General features: G+C 27.5%; 2 protein-coding genes across 4 annotated transcripts; one reads left to right on the forward strand and one right to left on the reverse strand.

Moving 5' to 3' along the window:
- Positions 1 to 958: 958 nt before the first annotated feature.
- Positions 959 to 4,419, forward strand: LOC111040632 (tyrosine--tRNA ligase, mitochondrial). Of its 3 annotated transcripts, none has more exons than XM_022324601.1 (11): positions 959 to 1,186; positions 1,270 to 1,498; positions 1,658 to 1,805; positions 1,876 to 2,051; positions 2,200 to 2,413; positions 2,475 to 2,553; positions 2,870 to 3,078; positions 3,133 to 3,199; positions 3,263 to 3,451; positions 3,515 to 3,640; positions 3,921 to 3,958. In XM_022324601.1, the coding sequence occupies exons 2-11, from the start codon at positions 1,335 to 1,337 to the stop codon at positions 3,956 to 3,958; spliced, it is 1,410 nt and encodes a 469-aa protein (XP_022180293.1). In that variant the 5' UTR covers positions 959 to 1,186; positions 1,270 to 1,334. The 3 variants fall into 3 exon arrangements, with proteins under 3 accessions (XP_022180293.1, XP_022180292.1, XP_022180291.1); XM_022324600.1 differs by having other exon boundaries at positions 960 to 1,186; positions 1,244 to 1,498; XM_022324599.1 differs by lacking the exon at positions 959 to 1,186 and having other exon boundaries at positions 1,335 to 1,498; positions 3,921 to 4,419.
- On the reverse strand, positions 4,131 to 18,873 carry LOC111040633 (serine-threonine kinase receptor-associated protein). Its single transcript, XM_022324603.1, has 7 exons — positions 18,759 to 18,873; positions 18,549 to 18,688; positions 8,215 to 8,362; positions 5,476 to 5,603; positions 5,293 to 5,405; positions 5,088 to 5,224; positions 4,131 to 5,019 (listed from the first exon to the last, which is right to left on the reverse strand). The coding sequence occupies exons 1-7, from the start codon at positions 18,871 to 18,873 to the stop codon at positions 4,823 to 4,825; spliced, it is 978 nt and encodes a 325-aa protein (XP_022180295.1). The 3' UTR covers positions 4,131 to 4,822.
- Positions 18,874 to 21,192: the final 2,319 nt, after the last annotated feature.

Genomic DNA, 21,192 nt, shown 5'->3' on the forward strand with positions numbered 1-21,192 from the left:
TTTTTCCCAGCCTCATCATTCATCAATATTAACTACTTGAATATCTATCGGAATATTCAAATATGCTCTGGACCCCACACTGAAGGTCAGAAAAAAGCCCAACAATATTAACTAAAGTTAATTAATATATTGTGGTGTCGAGGAGAATTTCTCCGTATCCATGGATACTCTGCTGAGTTACCTATGTTAAAATCTTGTAATCTATAGGTACTTATAAAATATCATTATTCATCTCAAATATTCTTCAACTGATAGGTAATATAACAACTTATGAAAACCTTGTATTAAATGTTCAAGCTTTTTGACCCAATAAAGAACAGTTATAGAAAAAATTTCAAATTTCAAATGTTTATAAAAAGCTGAAAACCATTCAAAATATTTTGAAAATTGTATAATGTGTAGAAAATTATAAAATAAACATGTGTATAAAGTATCTACGGACTACGGTTATTCGTTTTTGAATTATAACAAAATAAGAAAATCGTTGTATGAGAATTTGTTAATTTACGGGTAAATATCCGTGTCTCACTAAAAAATAAAATCTCTCTTAAAAAATAATTATACTCTTTTGTTTAAAGGGAGGAAAACTCAAAAAGGATCTATTGTATGAAAATTTCAAATCTTAGATACTGTGGATATAACTTTTTTTTTAATTTCCAGTTTCCAGAAACAATAACTTATGAGAAATTTGTTTTACATTTTCTAGTAGTTTGATAGAGACAAAAATTTTATCGACGACAATAATTTAAAAAAAAAAAAACTATTAAAACTACCTATTTACTAATATAGTTTTAATTTATTTCGTCATAATAACTTTGTCTATACAAAGCATGACGAAAAATCTTCGGTATTTATCTGACAATGATTTTGAACACTTATTAAAACTTATAAAATAGGTCTTTGATTTTGATTTTTGAACCGTTTTTTGTAAATCGTTATCACATCATTATCTTTATGGGTTATGGTCATGTTATCTAAATCTAATATTATTGCCGAGTGCCTCCGAACATAAAAACTTTTTACTATGCTATGGCCTATTGCCTTATGCCTATTTCCAGTTGTATATTTTAGAGTTATAAGTTATAACTTATTAGTCATTACCTATTTATCTGTCGGCTATCGGCAGTAAGTTGTCCCAAATACTATGTACGACAGTATATAATATTTGGTTGTTCACACTCCCAGAGTAAGTTCATTTTCCTCATTCCATAATGTGTGATATGATATTATTTCACTATTTCAGTACAATTTCCGAACCGTGTGCTAAAGAAACCCATTGCCATCATTGACGTTTGTTCAATTATTGCTTGTTTGGTACACAATTTATTGGAAAAATGTGCCGTTGTCTGTTATCCAAGCGCCTGCTAGTGGCAACTGTCGGCCGCATTTACGACGTTTCACACAGTCATCATCGTATCCAACGATTCTACTCGAATAGGAACGTGTTGAAATTGTATGAACGACAAATCATACAAAACATGTTTCCCGATAATTCTAGGTAAATAAAGTGAAAAATTAAATGTGGGTGGATGATTTTGAGAGCAGAAAACTTCCGAAATCATGACTACGAATTTAATTGTTCGCACCTAGTCTAGTATTTCAACAAAATTATTGTACCATTATTATTATTATTATTATTATTATTATTATATTCCAGTAATGAAATAATTGAATTATTGACAAAAAGAAACCAATGTGTTTATGCTGGATTCGACCCGACAGCAGACAGTTTACATATAGGAAACTTATTGGTCATTATAAATCTATTGCATTGGCAGCGTGCCAACCATAAAGTTATTGCATTGGTCAGTCATCCATTAATTAGTCGTTTTGTGAGTGGTCTTATAAATTGTTAAGTTATATTTTAATTTTTAGATTGGTGGTGCTACAGCTCAAATAGGTGATCCAAGTGGAAAATCAAAAGATCGAGATAAACAGTCTTCACAGACTTTATCCCATAACATTAAAGGCATTACCCACAGCCTACAATCCATTTTTGACAATCATGCAAAATACTTCTGGAAACAAAAAGATCCTCTACCAGAGCCAATGTGAGCATTTTGAGGTACTCTTGTTGACTTGGCTTGATTTTTTTATTAAAATAATTTAAAATTAATTGTTCAAGTTTTTTATGTGAGCTTTATTTTAGTAATAAACATTTACTGGTTTAAAATAATTATGATAATTTGTTGTTTCTAGAATAATTAATAATATGGAATGGTATGAAGGTATTGGGGTCATAGACTTCATGAACAATATTGGTAGACATTTCAGGATGGGTACCATGTTGTCCAGGGACAGTGTTAAGACTCGTCTATCTGGTAGTGGGATGAGTTTTACAGAGTTCACTTACCAGACTTTTCAAGCTTATGATTGGCTACATTTGTTTAAAAAATACAAATGTTGTTTTCAAGTCAGTATGACAAAATAATTTTTTTAAATTTTATAAAAAATATCTTTTTATTTTATATTAGTTAGGAGGAAATGATCAAATGGGTAACATTATGTCTGGTCAAGAACTAATTAGTCGACAAGAAAATGCTCAAGTTTATGGTAAACTAATTGTTTTTCATTAGTACATGATTCATGAATTATATACATAGTTATATGTTGTTTATATTTATTGTTTAACCATGGTTTAATTATATACTATTGAAACATTCTCTTTTTGTTGTTAAAATACTGACAAAACTTACAAAAAATTAAGTTTTATTTTATATTATATAAAAAATAGTTTCAATTATGAAATGTTAAGTTACTTATCGCCTACCAAATAATATTTATTTTATGGTAAACATGTATGTGCAAGCTATTAATTTCTCAACTATAAACTAACATAAAGCATGTGTAATTGTATAATTTTTTACAGGACTTACAGTACCATTAATAACCACAGACTCTGGGGATAAGTATGGTAAATCAGCTCAAAATGCTGTGTGGCTGAACTCAGATCGGACTTCACCTTTTGAACTATACCAATTTATGATACGCACAATAGATGCTGATGTAGAGAAACTATTAAAAATGTTTACATTCCTTTCACTGCCTGAAATAGCTGAACTGATGAGAAGACACAAAGTAAATATTAATAAAATATTAAAAGAATGATCACTTTTTAATTTTTTTGTTCAGGCTACTCCTGATAAACGAATTCCTCATGAATCATTGGCACGGCAAGTTACCACTTTAGTGCATGGAGGTATAGATTATAGTGTATATATTTTTAATTATCCTGTACTGATTATTGTGTCTACGTTTTTAGAAGAGGGTCTTCAAGAAGCATTAGTTGCAACATCGGCGTTATATGACAACAACATTGAAACCCTTAGTACATTGAGTGTTAATGATATTTTAAAAATATTTAATGGGGCAACTGTTGTTGAACTAATGCTAGAACCTGGCATTACTGTTCTGAAAATGGCAATGAATGCAAAATGTTTTTTGACAGATAGTAATATTCTTAATTTATTGTTTAAAATAAATAGAAAATTAATAATTATGTTTTTTTTTTCAGGAGATGCATATCGAATAATTTCAGCTGGTGGATTTTATATTAACCATCAAAGAATAACCAATATAGATGAAATTGTAACTTTGTCTATACACATTTTACCTAATAACATTTCTTTAGTAAGAGTTGGTTAGTAAAAATATTTATAAAAAGTTCTCTTAAATTAATTTTATGTCCAAAAAATCAAGAGGTAAAAGAGAAATAATACAAAGAACTAAAAAAATTATCTTCTATTATAAATATTTTAGTACATTGTAGTATCCTAAATGTATCATTTTCTCCAAAAAAATTAAATTTTAAACTCATTAAAGAAATTTATTGTTTACCAATATTTTCAACCTTGTTGATTTCTTAGACTATCATAAAAGTTATTTAAGTATAAATGTTTAATGTATTTTACCAATTGTAGGTAAACGGAACTACTGGATTGTCAAGTGGATAATGTGAAATGAGAAGTATAGATCAAGACTGCTGAGAAAAAAGAATTGATATACTAGACAATAAAAATACATTTTTGAAAAACATAAATAAATTGTTTATTTCAAAGTCCTTTCTCATAATATTAAGATCTTAAGTCTTGCGGTATAAATAAATATATTAATAAATAAAAAAATTATTATCAAGTTGTAAAAACAATTTAGTTACTTGGAAAATAACTTAAACCGCGTATTAGACATAATCTGCATTCATAAAATTGGAACACAGTAGATACAGTCTTGTTCCAAGCAATAGTAAGTAAATAACAATATTTCACAATAATTACAATTTTAAACAATTTGTTTGGAAATAAATATAATTACAAACATTTTCGTACCCCACAGTAAAATAAAAAAGAAATCAGCTTTTAGTTGATTTTTTTAACTTTGTATTTTCTTTACGTAATAAGACATTGACATTGCAATTGGAAACACAAAGTATTCTAGTATGCTATGTTTGTATGTCTAAAAAGTAAAAGATTTATTAATTTAAAATTCGACACATGATAGTGTGAATGGAAAAAATTAAATCTTATGGCATATTTAATTCATCATGAGAAAAATATTTCATACATTATTAGGGTACACAATTGATAAGTAATATTATCATGTTTTACCAAATATATGATTCATTATAAATTAAAGGTTGACAATTATGTAATCAACTGCTATTGATTTGAAAATATTCATTGATAAGATTTTAGAATGATAAATATTTTTTGACTGGTAACGTTTTGGTCATTCATTAAGTGATTTATATAAACGAAAATTAAATTTTCAGTAACATAAATAAATTGGCTTTGGATGAAATATGTGCTGCATTTGATTTAAAACATTAGATGGCTGTTATTTCTTGTTGGTGTAAATCTTGAGGTGAGCCTACTTTGTCAACACACTTCCATAATCCATATGTCTTTCCAATGGTTGTCTGCCACAACCGCAAAGTTCCATCTTCAGAGCCGGAAGCATATAGCTCACCGTCAGGTGAGAAGCGGACACAATGGACAGGCCCAAAATGACCCTTGAATGATTCTGAAAGTAAAATTAATTAAACATATACGTTAAAAAACTTGGTTGGCGTTCAAATTCACCACACTTACCGATTTCTTTTCCGGTGGTATAATCAAATTTATACATTTTAAGATCTTCCCCCCCACACACAAACATAGTTTTGTCTCTGTGCAATGATGCAGTATTAACGAGTGTTGGCACAGTGACTTCATTGACTTTTGACAAACTGTAAATTAACATAAATAATTATTAAATTTAATCCTATAAAAATATGAATACCCGAATAATTATTACCTCTCAGCGTTCCAAAAACTGACACAATTTCCATGTGCGATTGTCACAATAGATTCGTCTCTGGACACTTCTAAACTGGTTGGTATAGCACTGAACTCCATCTTGTGAATTTCCTTAATAAATAATAAATTAGGTATTTTAATAAAAAGAAATTGGTGCAACATTTCAAGTTTTTTGACGCACTTGTCCAGACAGGGGATCCCAAATTCTAACTGTCTTGTCATCAGCACACGAAATTATCCTTCTATCATTTTGAAAGAACATGACATGTTTTATACCAGACGTATGTCCATTGAATGTAGTAACAGCTTCTATAAATTATTATAAGACATTTAAATAATATTAAAAATAACTAGGGTTATGAATAAAATCAAATCGAAATACTTATAAAATCAATAAAAATGCATTTAAATTTGTAAAAAAAAATTATAAGCATCATTTCTTATTAAAAATTAAAACAAATATTTGTATGTTCTTAAATTAAAAAAATTTTTTTTATTTATATAAGAAGATAGTTACCGATTTTAAAAAGAGAATAATAATTGTTGTTGGAAAAAAAATACAATGCTTACAATAGAATTGTAATAGTGTCTAAAAACAATCGCACGTTAGAATAGTTGGATTTTCATAATTTATTGTATTCTGGTAGAGTAATAAATTTTTTAATTTTACAGCAAAATATTTTGTAGTGTTTTTATATATCACCACATTATAAATAAGTAAATATGCATCAATGTTTAACTTTCAAAGTGGTTTCTGGTTGCAAATCAGATATTTTAAGTACTTCGAGGTGGTCAAAACTAAAAAAATTGTAGTTGCAATTTAAAAATGAAAAACTGTAGGAACCTCTTACAATTCCCTAGGTATGATACAGCTTTCAAAATATTTTGCTATTTTTAGACATTGGAAATTGTTGATTTTTTATGATATATTATGGTATAAAAAAAAAAAAAAAAATTAAATCATTTTGTTGTAAAAAAGTCATATTTACACATAAAATAATGATTTCTCAACAAATGATCTTTGTCACTCAAAAAATATTAATATAATAGAAACTTGAAACATTTCATTATAACTTATATACATTTTCTATTTTACAGAATTAAATATACAAAATATTAAGACAGATTTTAGGCTATTTCTATTTTAATGGCATATGACATTTTGGAAATTTTAGATTTTTTTAGAGTTGACAAAAATTGCAAGGCTGACATAAGTTTTTCTTATAACAATTTAAAAATACATAAGTAATGTTTTTTTTTATTATCGTTCGTAACTACTAAAATTATTCATTAGATTAATATGATAAACATTTCAAGATCAAATGTTGATGAACTTTTTTAGCAATTTAAAAAAAAAAATTACAATTTTTAATATTATTAGAAAAATAAATTTCTAATTGTAATATATATATATAAATTAATATATTAATAATATCTCTTGAAATACAAGATAGACTTATTTGACAGACCTCTGGTCAGAATCTTGTTTTGTATACAATGAGTACCTGTATCATTGGATTCAAATTTAACATACCCAATGACGAGATAGACTCAACACATACTATACAGCAGAGCAAATTCCACAGTTATTTAAATTTAAAAATTCAAAATTAGCTTTAAATACCAAAGTGCTATATACATTTTATTATACTCAATAATTTGTGATGTTCATTATAGCTTCTGTAAGTAGAGTTTTTCAAATTTAAGTCTAATGCAACCCGAATAAAGCTAAATTCGACTTTTATCTTTCGAATAATAATAAATTGTTAAAATCTGACTGTTTCATTAGTTATGAGCAATTTTCTTGCTGTACAAGATTTTGTACTAAAAACGTGGTTTTGACTCTGACACCCTTGATTGAAAATAATTAAAAATATTGTTGACTACAATAAAAAGAAAATTAATAATAATATCAAAAATATTTTCTCAATAATGTAAAATGTGCTTAAGATGCAAATGATTATTGTTTTACAATGATTATTTTTTTGTCTATTTGTAGATATCTACAAGTTATTTAATGGATATTGTAAAAAATTATCAAAACATAGATAAACTAGTTCCTAATTCTCACAAAATTTTAAATTTGTAATGAGTATTTATCCAATTCTAATAAATATCCAATTATATAATGCAATTTTTATAAAAGCTAATTCATTAACATTTTTTTGAAAACCTGTTCCCAGAATTTTTTTATTTAATACATATAGCGTGTAGTATAATATTATACGACATCTTAAAATTGTTTAAATAGTTATTTAAATTTGAACACAAGGATATCATACTCCAATAATATTCCAAAATGTAAGTCAATAGTTAAAAACCACAAAAATAATAGTTAATACTATTTTGTGCAGAATGGGGTTTGAAAAGTGTTAGCAATAACTTTCAAATGTAATATGATGTTCATAAATAATCTAGGTATGTAAAATATCAATTTTTATTTTCGAAAACAAATGTGTATTGGAATTAATAAAAGTTTTATTTTTAATGAGTAAAAAAAAAATGCCTTAGGGAAAAGAAATATAACAATTGCCCCTCTCAATACCTGTACAATTGCTCCTTTTTTCATAATACTATTATATTTAGGCTGGGGTGGGATATAAAAACAGTTTGCTATTATAAAATAATCCAAGGCCAATAGGCCAGTGACAGATCGACCATGTAAAGTTTATTGGCTTGAGCTACTGTTACGAACATTAGAAGTGGAGGGCCTTGAATGAAAATCATATACAAAGATAATAGTGTTGTTTAAATGCATGAGAAAACAGTTCCTGATAAGACTGGATAGTACTATATTAGAAAAAAACAACAAAGGTATAATAATATTGTCACTAAAACTAATATGCCCATATATAATTCATTCCTCTCTAATAAATAATGTCCATTAAAACGTATAACTTTTCCTGTATAGAATACTAACCAGCTGATTTGTTGAGATCAAATATTCTGAGCAATTTTTCATTGGAGCCAGTTGCAAGGAAAACGCTGTCTCTTGAGAAATTTACACTTTTTACAATGTGTTTATGTTGAAAAGATTGTACTTCACCACCCGTTTTTGCATCCCAAATCTGAAAATTAAAAATATATTAATTGAAAATATTCCAAATTATGTAATTTTAAAATATTAGAGAATAAATTTATTTTTGGAACATAAAATTCAATAGCTATACTTAATTTTTATAATTGCACTTAATAGTTGATAGTTATTAGAATAGTCATTATTTACACAATTACATACTCAGTTTAAACATTTACAAATAATTCAAATATTTGACTTTTTTAAGAATATTTTTGGTTGCCTTTTAATAAATTATAATATTTATTGTTGTTAATTATTTATTGTTACCTAATTAAATTCATATTAAATTATTTTAATGCACTATTTAGAGATTGTAGTTCTAACTAAAGGATTTAATGATAACAAAATTGTGTTCTAAATAAACATATAGTAACACATAATAATATATATTTATACATGGATATAAAATAAAAAAATATAGTTGACACTTATTATTTTTCAAACAATTTAAGTCAACATAGTTCTGTTTTGAATTCAGTTAATTATGTTTAAAGAACAATTGCATTTTATTATGTATTTTTTAAATATTAGTAAAATGATACTTGATTGACAATTTATTATTATATAATACATAATATGATGCAGTTAAAAGGATCCTACACTCGTAATGCTGTCTTTGCCTTACAAGTGCAAAAACCGTTTTGCGAGGGATAGAACCACTCAGTCTGTAGTTTTAGTAGACATCAAAGGTTTACAAGAAGATAATATTTTTTGTGTCGTACAGTTTTTATTTATTTGATATTATTAATGAGAAAAAAGTTATAATACCTATTATATAATACTTAATGCTACTATTATGTAAAAGATAAACTGATATTATTCTCAATTTATTTAAGTTATTTTCAATTCATTGGGATTTAGGAAATCAGATGTGTAAATTATAAACCAGAATATGATAATCAAATCAAAATGTCCACTTTTTAAACATTAAATTTAATTAAAAAATTAGAATTGTAGAAAAATAATAAGTTTAATGAACACAAATGTCTAAATTCTTTTTTATCCACATTTAAATAGGATTAAAGAACTTGAAAATCTAAAAGAAGATAATATAATATTATTATACATAAGGGCATACCATACTGAAAATATAAAATTATAGTAACCAAAATAATAATTATTAGAATATAATTAATTACCTACACATATAATATCAAGTATTATCCAATCCAGTTGTAATTCTATGAATGAGTACAAATATAATAATAAGGAATACCTATTAACATTGACTTAAACATTATTAATCAATAAATTGAGATTAATGAGTATAGAAATGTGTATAGACTATGGGATACTGAGTAAATAGTTATATTTTTCTTTTCTCAATGAAGATCTCTAACTTTTCTGTTTAAAATATATATAATATACTCTGTGAATATGCAATAGTATAACCAGGGCTCAGCATGTTTGACATAAAATTTAGCAAATGGTGTCATGTTAGCACTACGTTCAATTATGAAATCTGAAATATGCTTATTTTGTTTTGCTGTTTTTTACATATCTCTGCTTAATTATGATTTATGATAACATGTGCCACTGACAAAAACCTAGACATTTTAGACTTCAGTCAATTTCTAGTTGTTTGTGTTTTGGTTCAGAGTAAAGCTAGAATTAAAAATAATTATTCTCTTTTGTATCATATTTCCTAGTAATAAATAACAAGACTCGTATTTGCTCGATCATCTACTAATCGGCCAAATTAATCAATTTTTTTTCGGTTATCTTTTACATTTTTTAATTTATATTAGAAATTCTATAAGAAATATAATAAAGAAGTTAAAATGTTTTCAAGTATAAAAAATAAACGATAATATAGAACAATGTGTGATGATAGTTTTTGTCTTGGTTTTTTTTAACTTATTTTAATATATTTTTAGGTGTTCACAAATTGTATTGAAGGATTTTTAGAGCATATTTTTTATGATAAAAGTGCTGTAAGTCCCGAAAATTGATGATAACCATTAGTGCAATAGTATAGTGTGTGGCAAAGGCAGATTTCACATTTTGCCCAAGACTGAAATTGTGTTCCTGCACGAGCCACACATACTAGTTTTTGTCACGCCTCTGCGTCCATCGATCACGACTAAGGTAAGGTTGTGATCTAGGCAACAACTAGATTATTCTACGAAAATAATTTCATGAGAAAATTTTTCACGCGTCAATGCATCATGCAAGGAGATTATAATATTAATATAAGATTAAGATGTAACCAGAAGTTTATGTTTTGTAAGGACTGTGGAATAGATTTCAGTGTCTGGTTGTATGGGCATACTTTTTTTTGATTTCCACTTTATTGCCCGCTTGGATGGGCGTTGGATCCAACGCTTCATTTGCAATTAAAAACTTAAATTTTGGTGCAGGCATACAAAATTGATTATTTATTACTTTCTATATTTATTAACAATATTTAATACTTCCTACAAAATACAATATATTATTTTAAATCTGTGGTTTTAAGACAAAAATAACTTAATGTGAAATACAATTAATCAACTCATATTAAGGTACCTACTTCAAACAAAAAAAAATTTCTATCTAATCTAACTCCCTAAGTTAGAATTTACTATTAAAAAAAAGTAACTAACTTGTTGTGTAACTTAGTTAAAAGTAACTAAACTTAAAATGTTTAACTCATTTATGCCCAGCCTTGGACTTATATTTAATAAAAAAGTAAACTGTCTTTAAATGTTAAATTTTTGAAGTTGAATTTAATAATAAAAAAAACTTGTTTATGGTATGAATAATGCTTGTGATGTTTGACTATTTCATAACTTAGAGAGCTTTGTATATAATATGTTAATTCTATATATTTAAAAATACCCTTAAGTTCATGCATACATTTGATAAAAATATAAAAAATTTACTTCAAGTAGTATATTTTAAAAGTACAAGATAATTTATTCATTGTAAAATTAAAGTAATTTGACGATAAAATAAAATAATATTATAAAATTGAATCAAGGTTTAGAATCTGTTTATTAAAAACCTGAATTTATTATTAGCTGTTTACTGTTATATAAATTATTTAAGTCATAAAATAATAAAAGAATTGTATGTTATTAAAATAAACAAAATTATATCCTGTTCTACAAACATTTATCCTTGATGAATATGAAATATCTTGCATGAACAGATTACTAATATAAAATTAAAATGATCTAAAACAACACTGATTTTATACATACATTTTTTATATAATATAGTAAATAACTTGAATTTCTAAAAAAAAAAATTCATATCAATATAATAGTTTTTAAATACCACACTGATTGTAATTTAATTTAGTGGCTATTAAAGAATCATTTAAATTTATAATTATTCTAATTAAGCAATAGGTATATAAAAATAAAAAATGTTATTGAAGTTTTTTGTGAATGCATCGCCTACATATTTTTGGGATGTAAGATGCATTATGTATGTTTGTGTAATTTTCAAAAAAATTTAAAACAACATACTGCATGACGGTATATAAAATGTTTGTCTAAAACAACTATCATGAAAATACAATAAAATAAATTGATTAGTTAAGATATTTAGGATTAGAAGATTAAAACATAGAAAATCCATACTTGAAAATGTTTGTAATGGGTACACTTCACCCATAATACTTGTTTAAGTAGGAATTTAATAATATGCTTTCAAATTGTAGATTATCATATTATGCTACCTATTTTAAATTATTTAAACTTAAATGGTTTTCTTAATATTATTTAAATTTTAATAAAAGCAATGATAAAATAATTAGTCAAAACTTAAATTTTATTATATATACTAAATAAATGTCGAAAAGAAAATATTTTTATCATTTTTATAATTCTATTAAATTTATAACACATTTTCTACCGTTTCATAATAAAATCTTAACTTTCATCAACATGTTCCGAAAAACAGCTCTACTGTGACAGTTGAAGTATCCTAATTTTTTTCTGAAACACCTTTTTATTGAATGCTATTCTTATAATTAGGATTTGCTGGAAACTAAGATATTGAAAATCCCTAAACAGTGGGATTGCTGAATCAATATTTTTTAAAGCTACTCCGAGAATAAAGGCTTAATTTTACATAATGATAATGTAAATATTCTTTATGACATAAATTATAATATAATTATGATTACTTGCTAATTATGATTTTTTGATTACAATGCTTTTCTTTTCTTTTTTTCCCCCCTTTTGAAACGCCTATAATTCCAAAAGATCATTCCACAAAAAAATCCCAGATTAGTTTTTTTATCAACAATTTGATTATCAAAAAAGAATAAACATATATAATTTAGTATTGTTCTATTATTTTTACTTAGCCAAAATTTATAGGTAATATAAAATAGTAAAATATGCAATACAAATATGATAAATTATATTTTAAAAAAATGGGAGCATCTTATTTTTTGAAGCACGTTTTTATTAAGTATTGTCATGTAATTTATGCATCATATTTACACATTAATGCATATTTTTATTTTTGTGTAAACTAATCACATGTAACTAAATCATTCTCGTAAGTCTTACCCATAAATAATCTTTTAAATTTTTAAATTTTATTTGTCAAACTCAAAAACCCTGATTTATTAAAATTTAAATTAAGAGTATAATAAATGCTGCGTCTACCATAATTTTACATCGCTTTTGTTTAATATGCTACTAAACATGTATTGTTTTGTTTTTGCAGTTAAAATTTGGCACAAGTAAAGTAAAAAGTAGATTATTTGTAACAATATGATGGAATTTGTGAATATTACTAACCAAATAAGTAAAAGTAAACTGCAAAAAAGATATATCAGTGCATATAAATCTCAGGCCAAATTATTTCATATCATAAAAATTACTTTTACTATTTTAAGTTGGAAAAAAATTTAAAAGTAAAAAAAGTTATTTATTTTATAGCAAAACAAAAATTAAAAATGTGTGAGTGAAACTTCTAAATAGCGGAGTCTGACAATCAATGCAATATTATCCGCTATTCAGAGGGGTTCAACAATATGAAATGAAGTCTATTTCATATTTAAAGTAACTATATAGATTTAATGTAATAATGATAAATGTATATTTTTACAATACCAATTTTTTCCTATACTGTTAAATATTTATGCTGCTGATCAACCCTCGTCCCTCTTTACAAAATACTCTTGTCACTGATTATTCCGACAACAAAGTCATAATATCAGTACACAATGATCCAGTAATTGCTTCAAGAAATTTACAATCTTATTAAAACCTACTCTCTGAATGGTACAGAAAACGGTGAATAAAATAAAATAATAGCAAATCCGTTCTTATGACCTTTACCTTTAGACCTGGAGTTTGCCCTAACATAACTCTAAATAATCTACCTATCCCTTTACTTGACCCAGTTAAATATTTAGATCTAAATTTTAATAAAAGACTAAGATGGCAAAATGTTAAAAAAATTAATACTCAATGCCCGCTCCAGATCTTTAAAAATTTAAATCTCAAAAAAAAATAAATCTTCAGCCTTAAAAACTAAATTTCAAATATATAAATCTCTTCTCAAGGTTAGGTAATGGAATAAAAGGATTCAACTTTGAGGATCGCAAAAACTAAAATTAAAATAAAATTCAGGCATTTCAAAATATCACACTTCGAAAAAATCACTAATGCGCTCCACCCTTTATCTCAAATCTGATCCTCTTCAAAGAGCTATAAAAAGGTATAAAAACTGTAGAAGAAGCTGCGGTTTTCTAAATATAACACCTTAGATTGGAAACCCCCGGTCAAAGTCTTAAAAGAAAATGATGTAGAGGTCAGTTAACTTAATCCATAACAAAGTGACTTCCAAGTTCAGTGGTTCTACGGCAATTGAGCGAAAGAAAAAGAGTGAACGTAAATGAGCGAATGAAAAAGAGCTCTTTTTCATTCGCTCAGTTGTTGGGATACCAAGTTCAGTACTGCTAATGGGTGGCTCCTCATAATGTTTTGTTATTCAAATCTCACATATACTTATTGTGCATAACTGTATAGATTGTATATTTCATGTGAAAATGTTCAAAAAAAAAAAAACAATATCAATCGATGGAGATGTTGTAAACTGTTATTTATACAATCCACAATCGAAGACATATATATCAAAAAAAATATGTCCCTTATTTGGACGTGTTCCTAAAAAAAAATTGTTAAAATATCCCCGTTCCCAAAAAAACGACTCCATTTTACACGATTAAAGCAAAATGTTCTAACCTATTGTTCACAAAATGTTCTGCAATAGTCCTTATTTATTATAAAGAATTCAAAAGTTATTGTTCCTTTGTTTTCCAAAAATCTATCTTTTTTATTTTGTGGAGATTTTTTGAACATGTTCAGCAATTGTAAACTCTGTACTTGCTTGTTCTTTTTGAACTTTCGTCATTTCAGAATAAAGATTTGAATGTGCTTTCCAATTACAAGGTGGGAGTGATTGTGCCAACCCTGCAGATGTTCTTTCTTTTATGTTAGTTATTTGGCAGTTAAATGCTGATTAGTGGTTATTAATTCTAGTCTTATTTTTTCTTTTTCTTGTTGTTCAAGCACTTAGAATTCATTGAAATATTGAATTATACCTATTACATGTTAATTTATAGCTATGACTACATACACACTATTTAATATACTTTTATGATCATACAGGCTATAACCTAATCAGAATAAAATTGTCGATAGAAAAATTAATTTAAAATTTTTATTTTCATGAGTCTTTTGGAAAAACTCATAATTAATAAATTATACATAATAAAATAATAACTAGGATTCAAGAATTTGGACTTATATTGTGTTACTACAATTTAAAATATGAAATTTGTAAGTGCTTTTCAATAATTTGTATACATATTTACAACTCTCGAGACAATACAACAAATGCAGGTGATCTACTAACAAATCCTAACTATGATTCTTTTCTCAGTGTATATCCACAATAGAATTAAAACTATCTAGCTTACACCTTAATAGTAATACTCAATTGTCTATTTTTGTCATATATTTGTTGTGCGAGTTGTAGTTGGCCATGGGATGCAAAAAATATACAACACTCTAATAATAAGGCAGTATTACGGGAAAACCAACATTAATTAATTCCTATTTCCTGGTATACTGCTGGTTTCAATAAGCAATATAAAATAATATTTGTTAGCAAAATAGTTTGAAGCTAAAAGGTGTTCGGAAACTATAAAGCTCAAGTTAAGAAAAGCTAAAAAGTCAATCGACATTTTTTAATTTTTATTAAATGCAATTCTTTTATTAGTTGTAATAAGTGTTAACACAGTTGAATGGAATAAAGATATTTTCTAAGAAAAAAGATCAGTCAGAATAAATGATTTATTTTGTAATTTTAGAAAAATGTACTTGGCACAGGCACATAGACCTAGTATTTTTTTTTTTTTTTTTAATATGAAAATATACAACTATACAATTAAGCACAACAAGTAATAGTGATGAAGAGGATTACATAACATGAAATGGCACGATGTAGGAGGGCTCCCAATGGAGCTACCTACTTGGGTATTTTATTAATTAATGGAGGAGGTCTCTAACCCATTTACGTTTGAGCCTTCGAGGGGGATTGTCAGGGATGTGTAGTGAAGCAAGAAAACTAATGTTGGGGTTACTATGGGAGCTAAATTTTTTGTGGAGTTTTTGGTAGGCAGTTTTAGTGACTTGGTTTACATAGTTTATTCTCAGGTCGGAGTGAAGGGTTTTGTTACTTAAAAACCAGGGGGATTTTGTAATAGTGCGAAGGCAGATGGATTGAAATGATTGTATTTTTTGGATGTTGCTAGGGGCAGCGTTACCCCAAATTTGAATACCATAATACCATAGAGGAAAGATCAAAATTTTGTAAATAAGGATTTTGAGTTTGATGTTTAAATTTGATAGTAAGAGAGGACGTAGTAGATGTAATCTGGAGTTTAGTTTCTTTCTTTTGTCGAATATGTGGTCTTTCCAAGTTAACCTTTTGTCAAAAATGAGTCCTAAGTATTTAACTTGATTGGTTTGGGGTAATAATTGGTTACAAAGCTTGACTGGTGGACAAATGTCTGGGCGAAGGGAGAAAGTAATGTGGCTGGATTTGTTTGTGTTAATTTTTATTTTCCATAGTGTGAACCAGTTTTCGAGTAAGTTGAGGTGGTGTTGGAGTTTGAAGCTTGTTATTGAAGGATCAGAATCGGTGGCTAGGATACAAGTGTCGTCGGCAAAAGTATTGAGGATGGTGCAAGAGGTTGTAGGTATATCTGCAGTGTAAATTAGGTATAAAAGAGGAGAAAGGTCTTGGGGTACACCGGCGTTAATCATAAATTGGTTTGAAATTGAGTTGTTTAGATTTACTTGGAAAGAACGATGAGTAAGATAGGATTTGAGTATTAAATAATATGGGGCTGGAAAGTTTGTTTTTAGTTTGTAGAGGAGTCCGTAGTGCCATACTTTGTCGAACGCTTGAGCGACGTCAAGGAAGACACCCGAGCAGTATTTTTTTAGTTCGAGAGAAGATGAGATGGCATCGGTGAGGCGGTGCAGGGGGTGGATAGTAGAATGGTGAGCTCGGAAGCCGACCTAGTATTTTATAGTATAAAAGGAAAAACATGGAAGTCTGAAAAGTGAAAACTTATTTTGATGTTTTAGGTGCTTTAAAACTTGGACTCTGGTATTAAGGTACCTATTTAATATTATAACATAAGTGTAACTATTTTTTGATGAAATAAAGCTAACTTGTTGTAGTATTTTAAAAATAGGCAGTAAATACAGTAATAACTAGAGAAAAGTTACAGAAAAAAGGAGAAAAGTGTAATTTAACTCTTATCATAATTTTATAACTCAAAAAACTGTTCAGTCTTAGAAACAAATAGGACTTAACATATTTTGTACAGGGAATGATAAATTTACTTATGCCACTGTGCCCTCTTTGAAAATAAATGTATATTTTTTTTACATAATAAGTTTGATAACATATTTGGGTATATATTATATTTTACTGAGAATGTTTGTTTTTTTTTATATATTAAAAAGCTATTAAGCGATATTTAAGATAATATTTAAAGTGCTATAAAATCCAAACCCTGGTAATGAGTATATGGACTCAAGTAGATGAAATTTATCAACGGTGGCACATGAAAAATTAGAATTTTCCAAAACCTGTTTTAACCAGTAACCAAAAAAAAACTAATACACGGCTATAAACGTTACTGGTTTTCCAAAATTTCCTACAACCAATTTTTTTGGAAACGGTTTTAAGCCCTGTTTATAAGTCAACTAACATCAGTTTTGTTTGTAATTCGTGTAGGGATATTATTTTTTAATCAACTGAGAAATTAAAATGACATAATCCAGCGGTTCCCAACCAGGGGGGTATTTAGAGTCTGCTCGGGGGAGGAGAGGAATATAGCGATGATGGAATTACAAAAATAATTATGTTATTTATAATTGAAAACACTATTTTACTTTTCAAATTATCAGATAACAATTATATATTAGGTATAACAATAGAGTCGATAGACCGAGATATTATTTATACTTTATGTTAATATTTTTGTTTTTAAATTCAATATTTTTTTTTTATATTTAATATTATTACTTCGTAAGTTGATTTATAATACATTTCTAAAATGATGAAAATAATAAAAGTAAATAGTTGTGTATTGTATAATATATAGTTATTTTGTATGTTTTATTTGTAAGGCTTATAAAAAAAAATTTGCCTAAATTCTTATTTAAGGGGGAATGAGATTTTAGTAAATTTACAAGGGGGCGTAGAATGAAAAAGGATAGGAACCGCTGACATAATCAATATAAACTATCAAGATATTAAAAGAGATATTGATTCTAAATAATGTTTGGTCCTGTAACACATATTAGTCCAAGTTAACTATGTAATAAATACATTATTAAGTAGAGTTGTACTAATGTCTTATGACTTATTTGTTATATAATATTATCAATTGATTGGTTATACTGATTATAATAATTGTACATTTTATACTTTTCAGTCAATATTATTTAAGTATAGATATAACTATTAAAATTAAAAAATTAATTCATTTATTTTTGTTAATTATTTAAACAAATAATAAAACAATGTCCATATACAAACACGTACAATGATCTAGGAAGCAAATAAACAATAACACACAAGGAAGTTAAACTCAAGGCTGAAACTAGTTATTTATTTCATTAAAAAAATAGTATTCATACCTTAGCTTCAAAATCTGCAGCACCACTTGCAGCTACTGTCGCTTCTTTGTTCAAGGCTACCCCCCAAACGGCACCTTTGTGGCCTTCAAACGTACCAATCCAATCACCAGTATCTCCTTGTCTCAACATAGGTTTTCCATCTGAACCAATAAATAAAAACAATTTAATAAACAAATCATACTAGCAGCACCAAAGGAATTTATATATTACCTTTGCACGCAGATATTAAGAAATATCCATAGTCGGTGTTGTCGCTGAAATCCAAGTGTACGACGGGCCTGGTGTGTCCGCTGCAGGTTAAAGGCGTTTGCTTAAAACTCGACATTTTTCACTTAAAATATAGACAGTTAAATACAATTATAATTTCCGATGTGTGTGTGTGTATAGGACTTTCAATTAAATCGAAAGAACTTTGTAAATTAAATAAAAAACTTTACTGGAGGATACATTAATGGCAACACGTTACACGAACGCTACGCTAAGTCGCAAACGAGTTACTGAAGTTGTAAATAAATGTAAAAAACAGGTTGATAAAAGATTGTATCGTACAGTGTAACCGGATTAGCAAAACGGAATTCCCCTATCCTCACCTTCAAATACAGTGTGTACATGCTTAAAAACTGAATTTGTAATAAATTCACTAAATAGTAAATTGTATTAAGGTTGGTATTTAAGTAAAATATAAATAACCATAGTTGTAGGTATTTTTCATTTTTATTCATGAATAGAATAAATTTTAATATGGTATAATTCTTTTATTTATATATTTTAAGGATAGGTGCCTTATATCACGAACTAAGATATCTTAGTTCGTGACTTATACATAGCTCACAGAAGTGTTATAATATAAGCATGAGGGTGCGGGTGCCACACGCATAGGTACCTACGTACTATTTTCCATATAATTTATGTATGTATATGTGTATACAATTAAGTACATATTAAAAATGTTTCTTTCTTTTTGTATTGTATTGTATTTACTTCGGAAATAATGGAACAAATGCACTTTACCACCCCCCTCACAATTTTCGATTTTTTTTTTTTGAACTTATTTGTATTAGTTATTTAAGAACGATGGTGCAATCAGAATTTGTCGATCGGACTTAGTTTCGAAGTTATGGGCTTTGGAAGTTAGCAATTTTGCGTTTTTTTTTGCATGAGCGCAACGCTGCGTTTATCACGTCTTTATTCTTGAAACTTGCGTATATTAATGAGTTAAGAACGATGGTGCTGTCAGAAATCATCGGTCGGACTTCGTTTCGAAGTAGTCAATTTTGAAATTTGAAATTTTGTGTTTTTACTCATTTAATTATAAATATGATTTTAGATAATATGTTAATTATAAATACGATTTTAAATAATTTGATATTATTATGAAAATTGATATTGACATACAATTAAAATAATATAATATCCTTCGACTTGCTATGCAACAAAATCTTAAGTAGGTCACAGGGTAAGTTATGTCGTTTAGTATGTGCAGAGATTACACGTTTTGCGGCACTCGTCGCTACGATCCTCGGCGCCGTCGCTCCGCTCCGCAAATCAAAAATATCCCTCGACTTGCTATGCGACACCACCTCAAGTAGGTCACAGGGTAAGTTATGTCGTAGAATGAAATACACATGTTTCCCCAAAAAATAATTCAAAAATTTGTTATAAGAGCGGTAAAATAGAGCGCCGTGAGCATGAGTAAAACACCGAAACTCGTGAACTCCGTAAGTTAAAAACTTCAAAACTAATGAACACAGAACAACTGTATTTAACAACAACAACCTAGGCGCTAGGCGTATAAATAAGTTAATTAGATATGTAGTTTTTACGTTATATAATATAACCATAACTAAAATTCTGACTGCACCATCGTTCTTAACTACGCAAGTTTCAAGAAAAAAAATTAAAAGAATCTTAAAAGATGTGATAAACGCGGCGTTGCGCTCATCAAAATTGCTAACTTCCAGAGCCCATAACTTCGAAACTAAGTCCGACCGACAAATTCTGATTGCACCATCGTTCTTAAATAGCTAATATAAGTAAGTTCAAAAAAAAAAAAATCAAAAATTGTGAGGGGGTGGTAAACTGCACTTTAGCCGAAATAATTGTTGAGCTGTTATAGTTACTGGCTATAAATGCTAACAAAAAAAAAAAATAATAAAAAAAAAAAAAAATGAAAAGTGTGAGGGAGATTGATAGAGTGAATTAATTGTTCCTTAAACTATATATAGACTTATTGAATACAGAGAATACAAACTACAAAATAAGTACTGATATAGTGATATCTGTAAGTAGTCACATATCACCATTGGCGTGAGAAACTGAGAACAATTCTAGTTTAGCAACCTATCGATTTTTTAAGTTCTTTTTTCCAGAATACATGTTTTAGGGTATTGAATAAGAATGTAAAAAAAAGTCGGACGTACTTCGTTTTTTAAGGCATCGGTGAAAAACATCAAAAAGTAAATGTTTTTTGTAACATGTATTTAAAAAAAAAAATACTTAGAATTGAATATTTTTCAAAGTTTTCTGAAAATTATACTTAGCCCCCCCTCAACCATGTCTTTGGAGTCGCTCCTGCTTCGCCTACCGGCTCCACTCGTAGGAATTTTTTTTTTTGCACCATCATTCTTAACTCGTTGAACTGTTG

This window comes from Myzus persicae, unplaced genomic scaffold, assembly GCF_001856785.1.
Source record: "Myzus persicae strain clone G006 unplaced genomic scaffold, MPER_G0061.0, whole genome shotgun sequence".
In the NCBI taxonomy this organism is placed as follows: Eukaryota; Metazoa; Arthropoda; class Insecta; order Hemiptera; family Aphididae; genus Myzus; species Myzus persicae.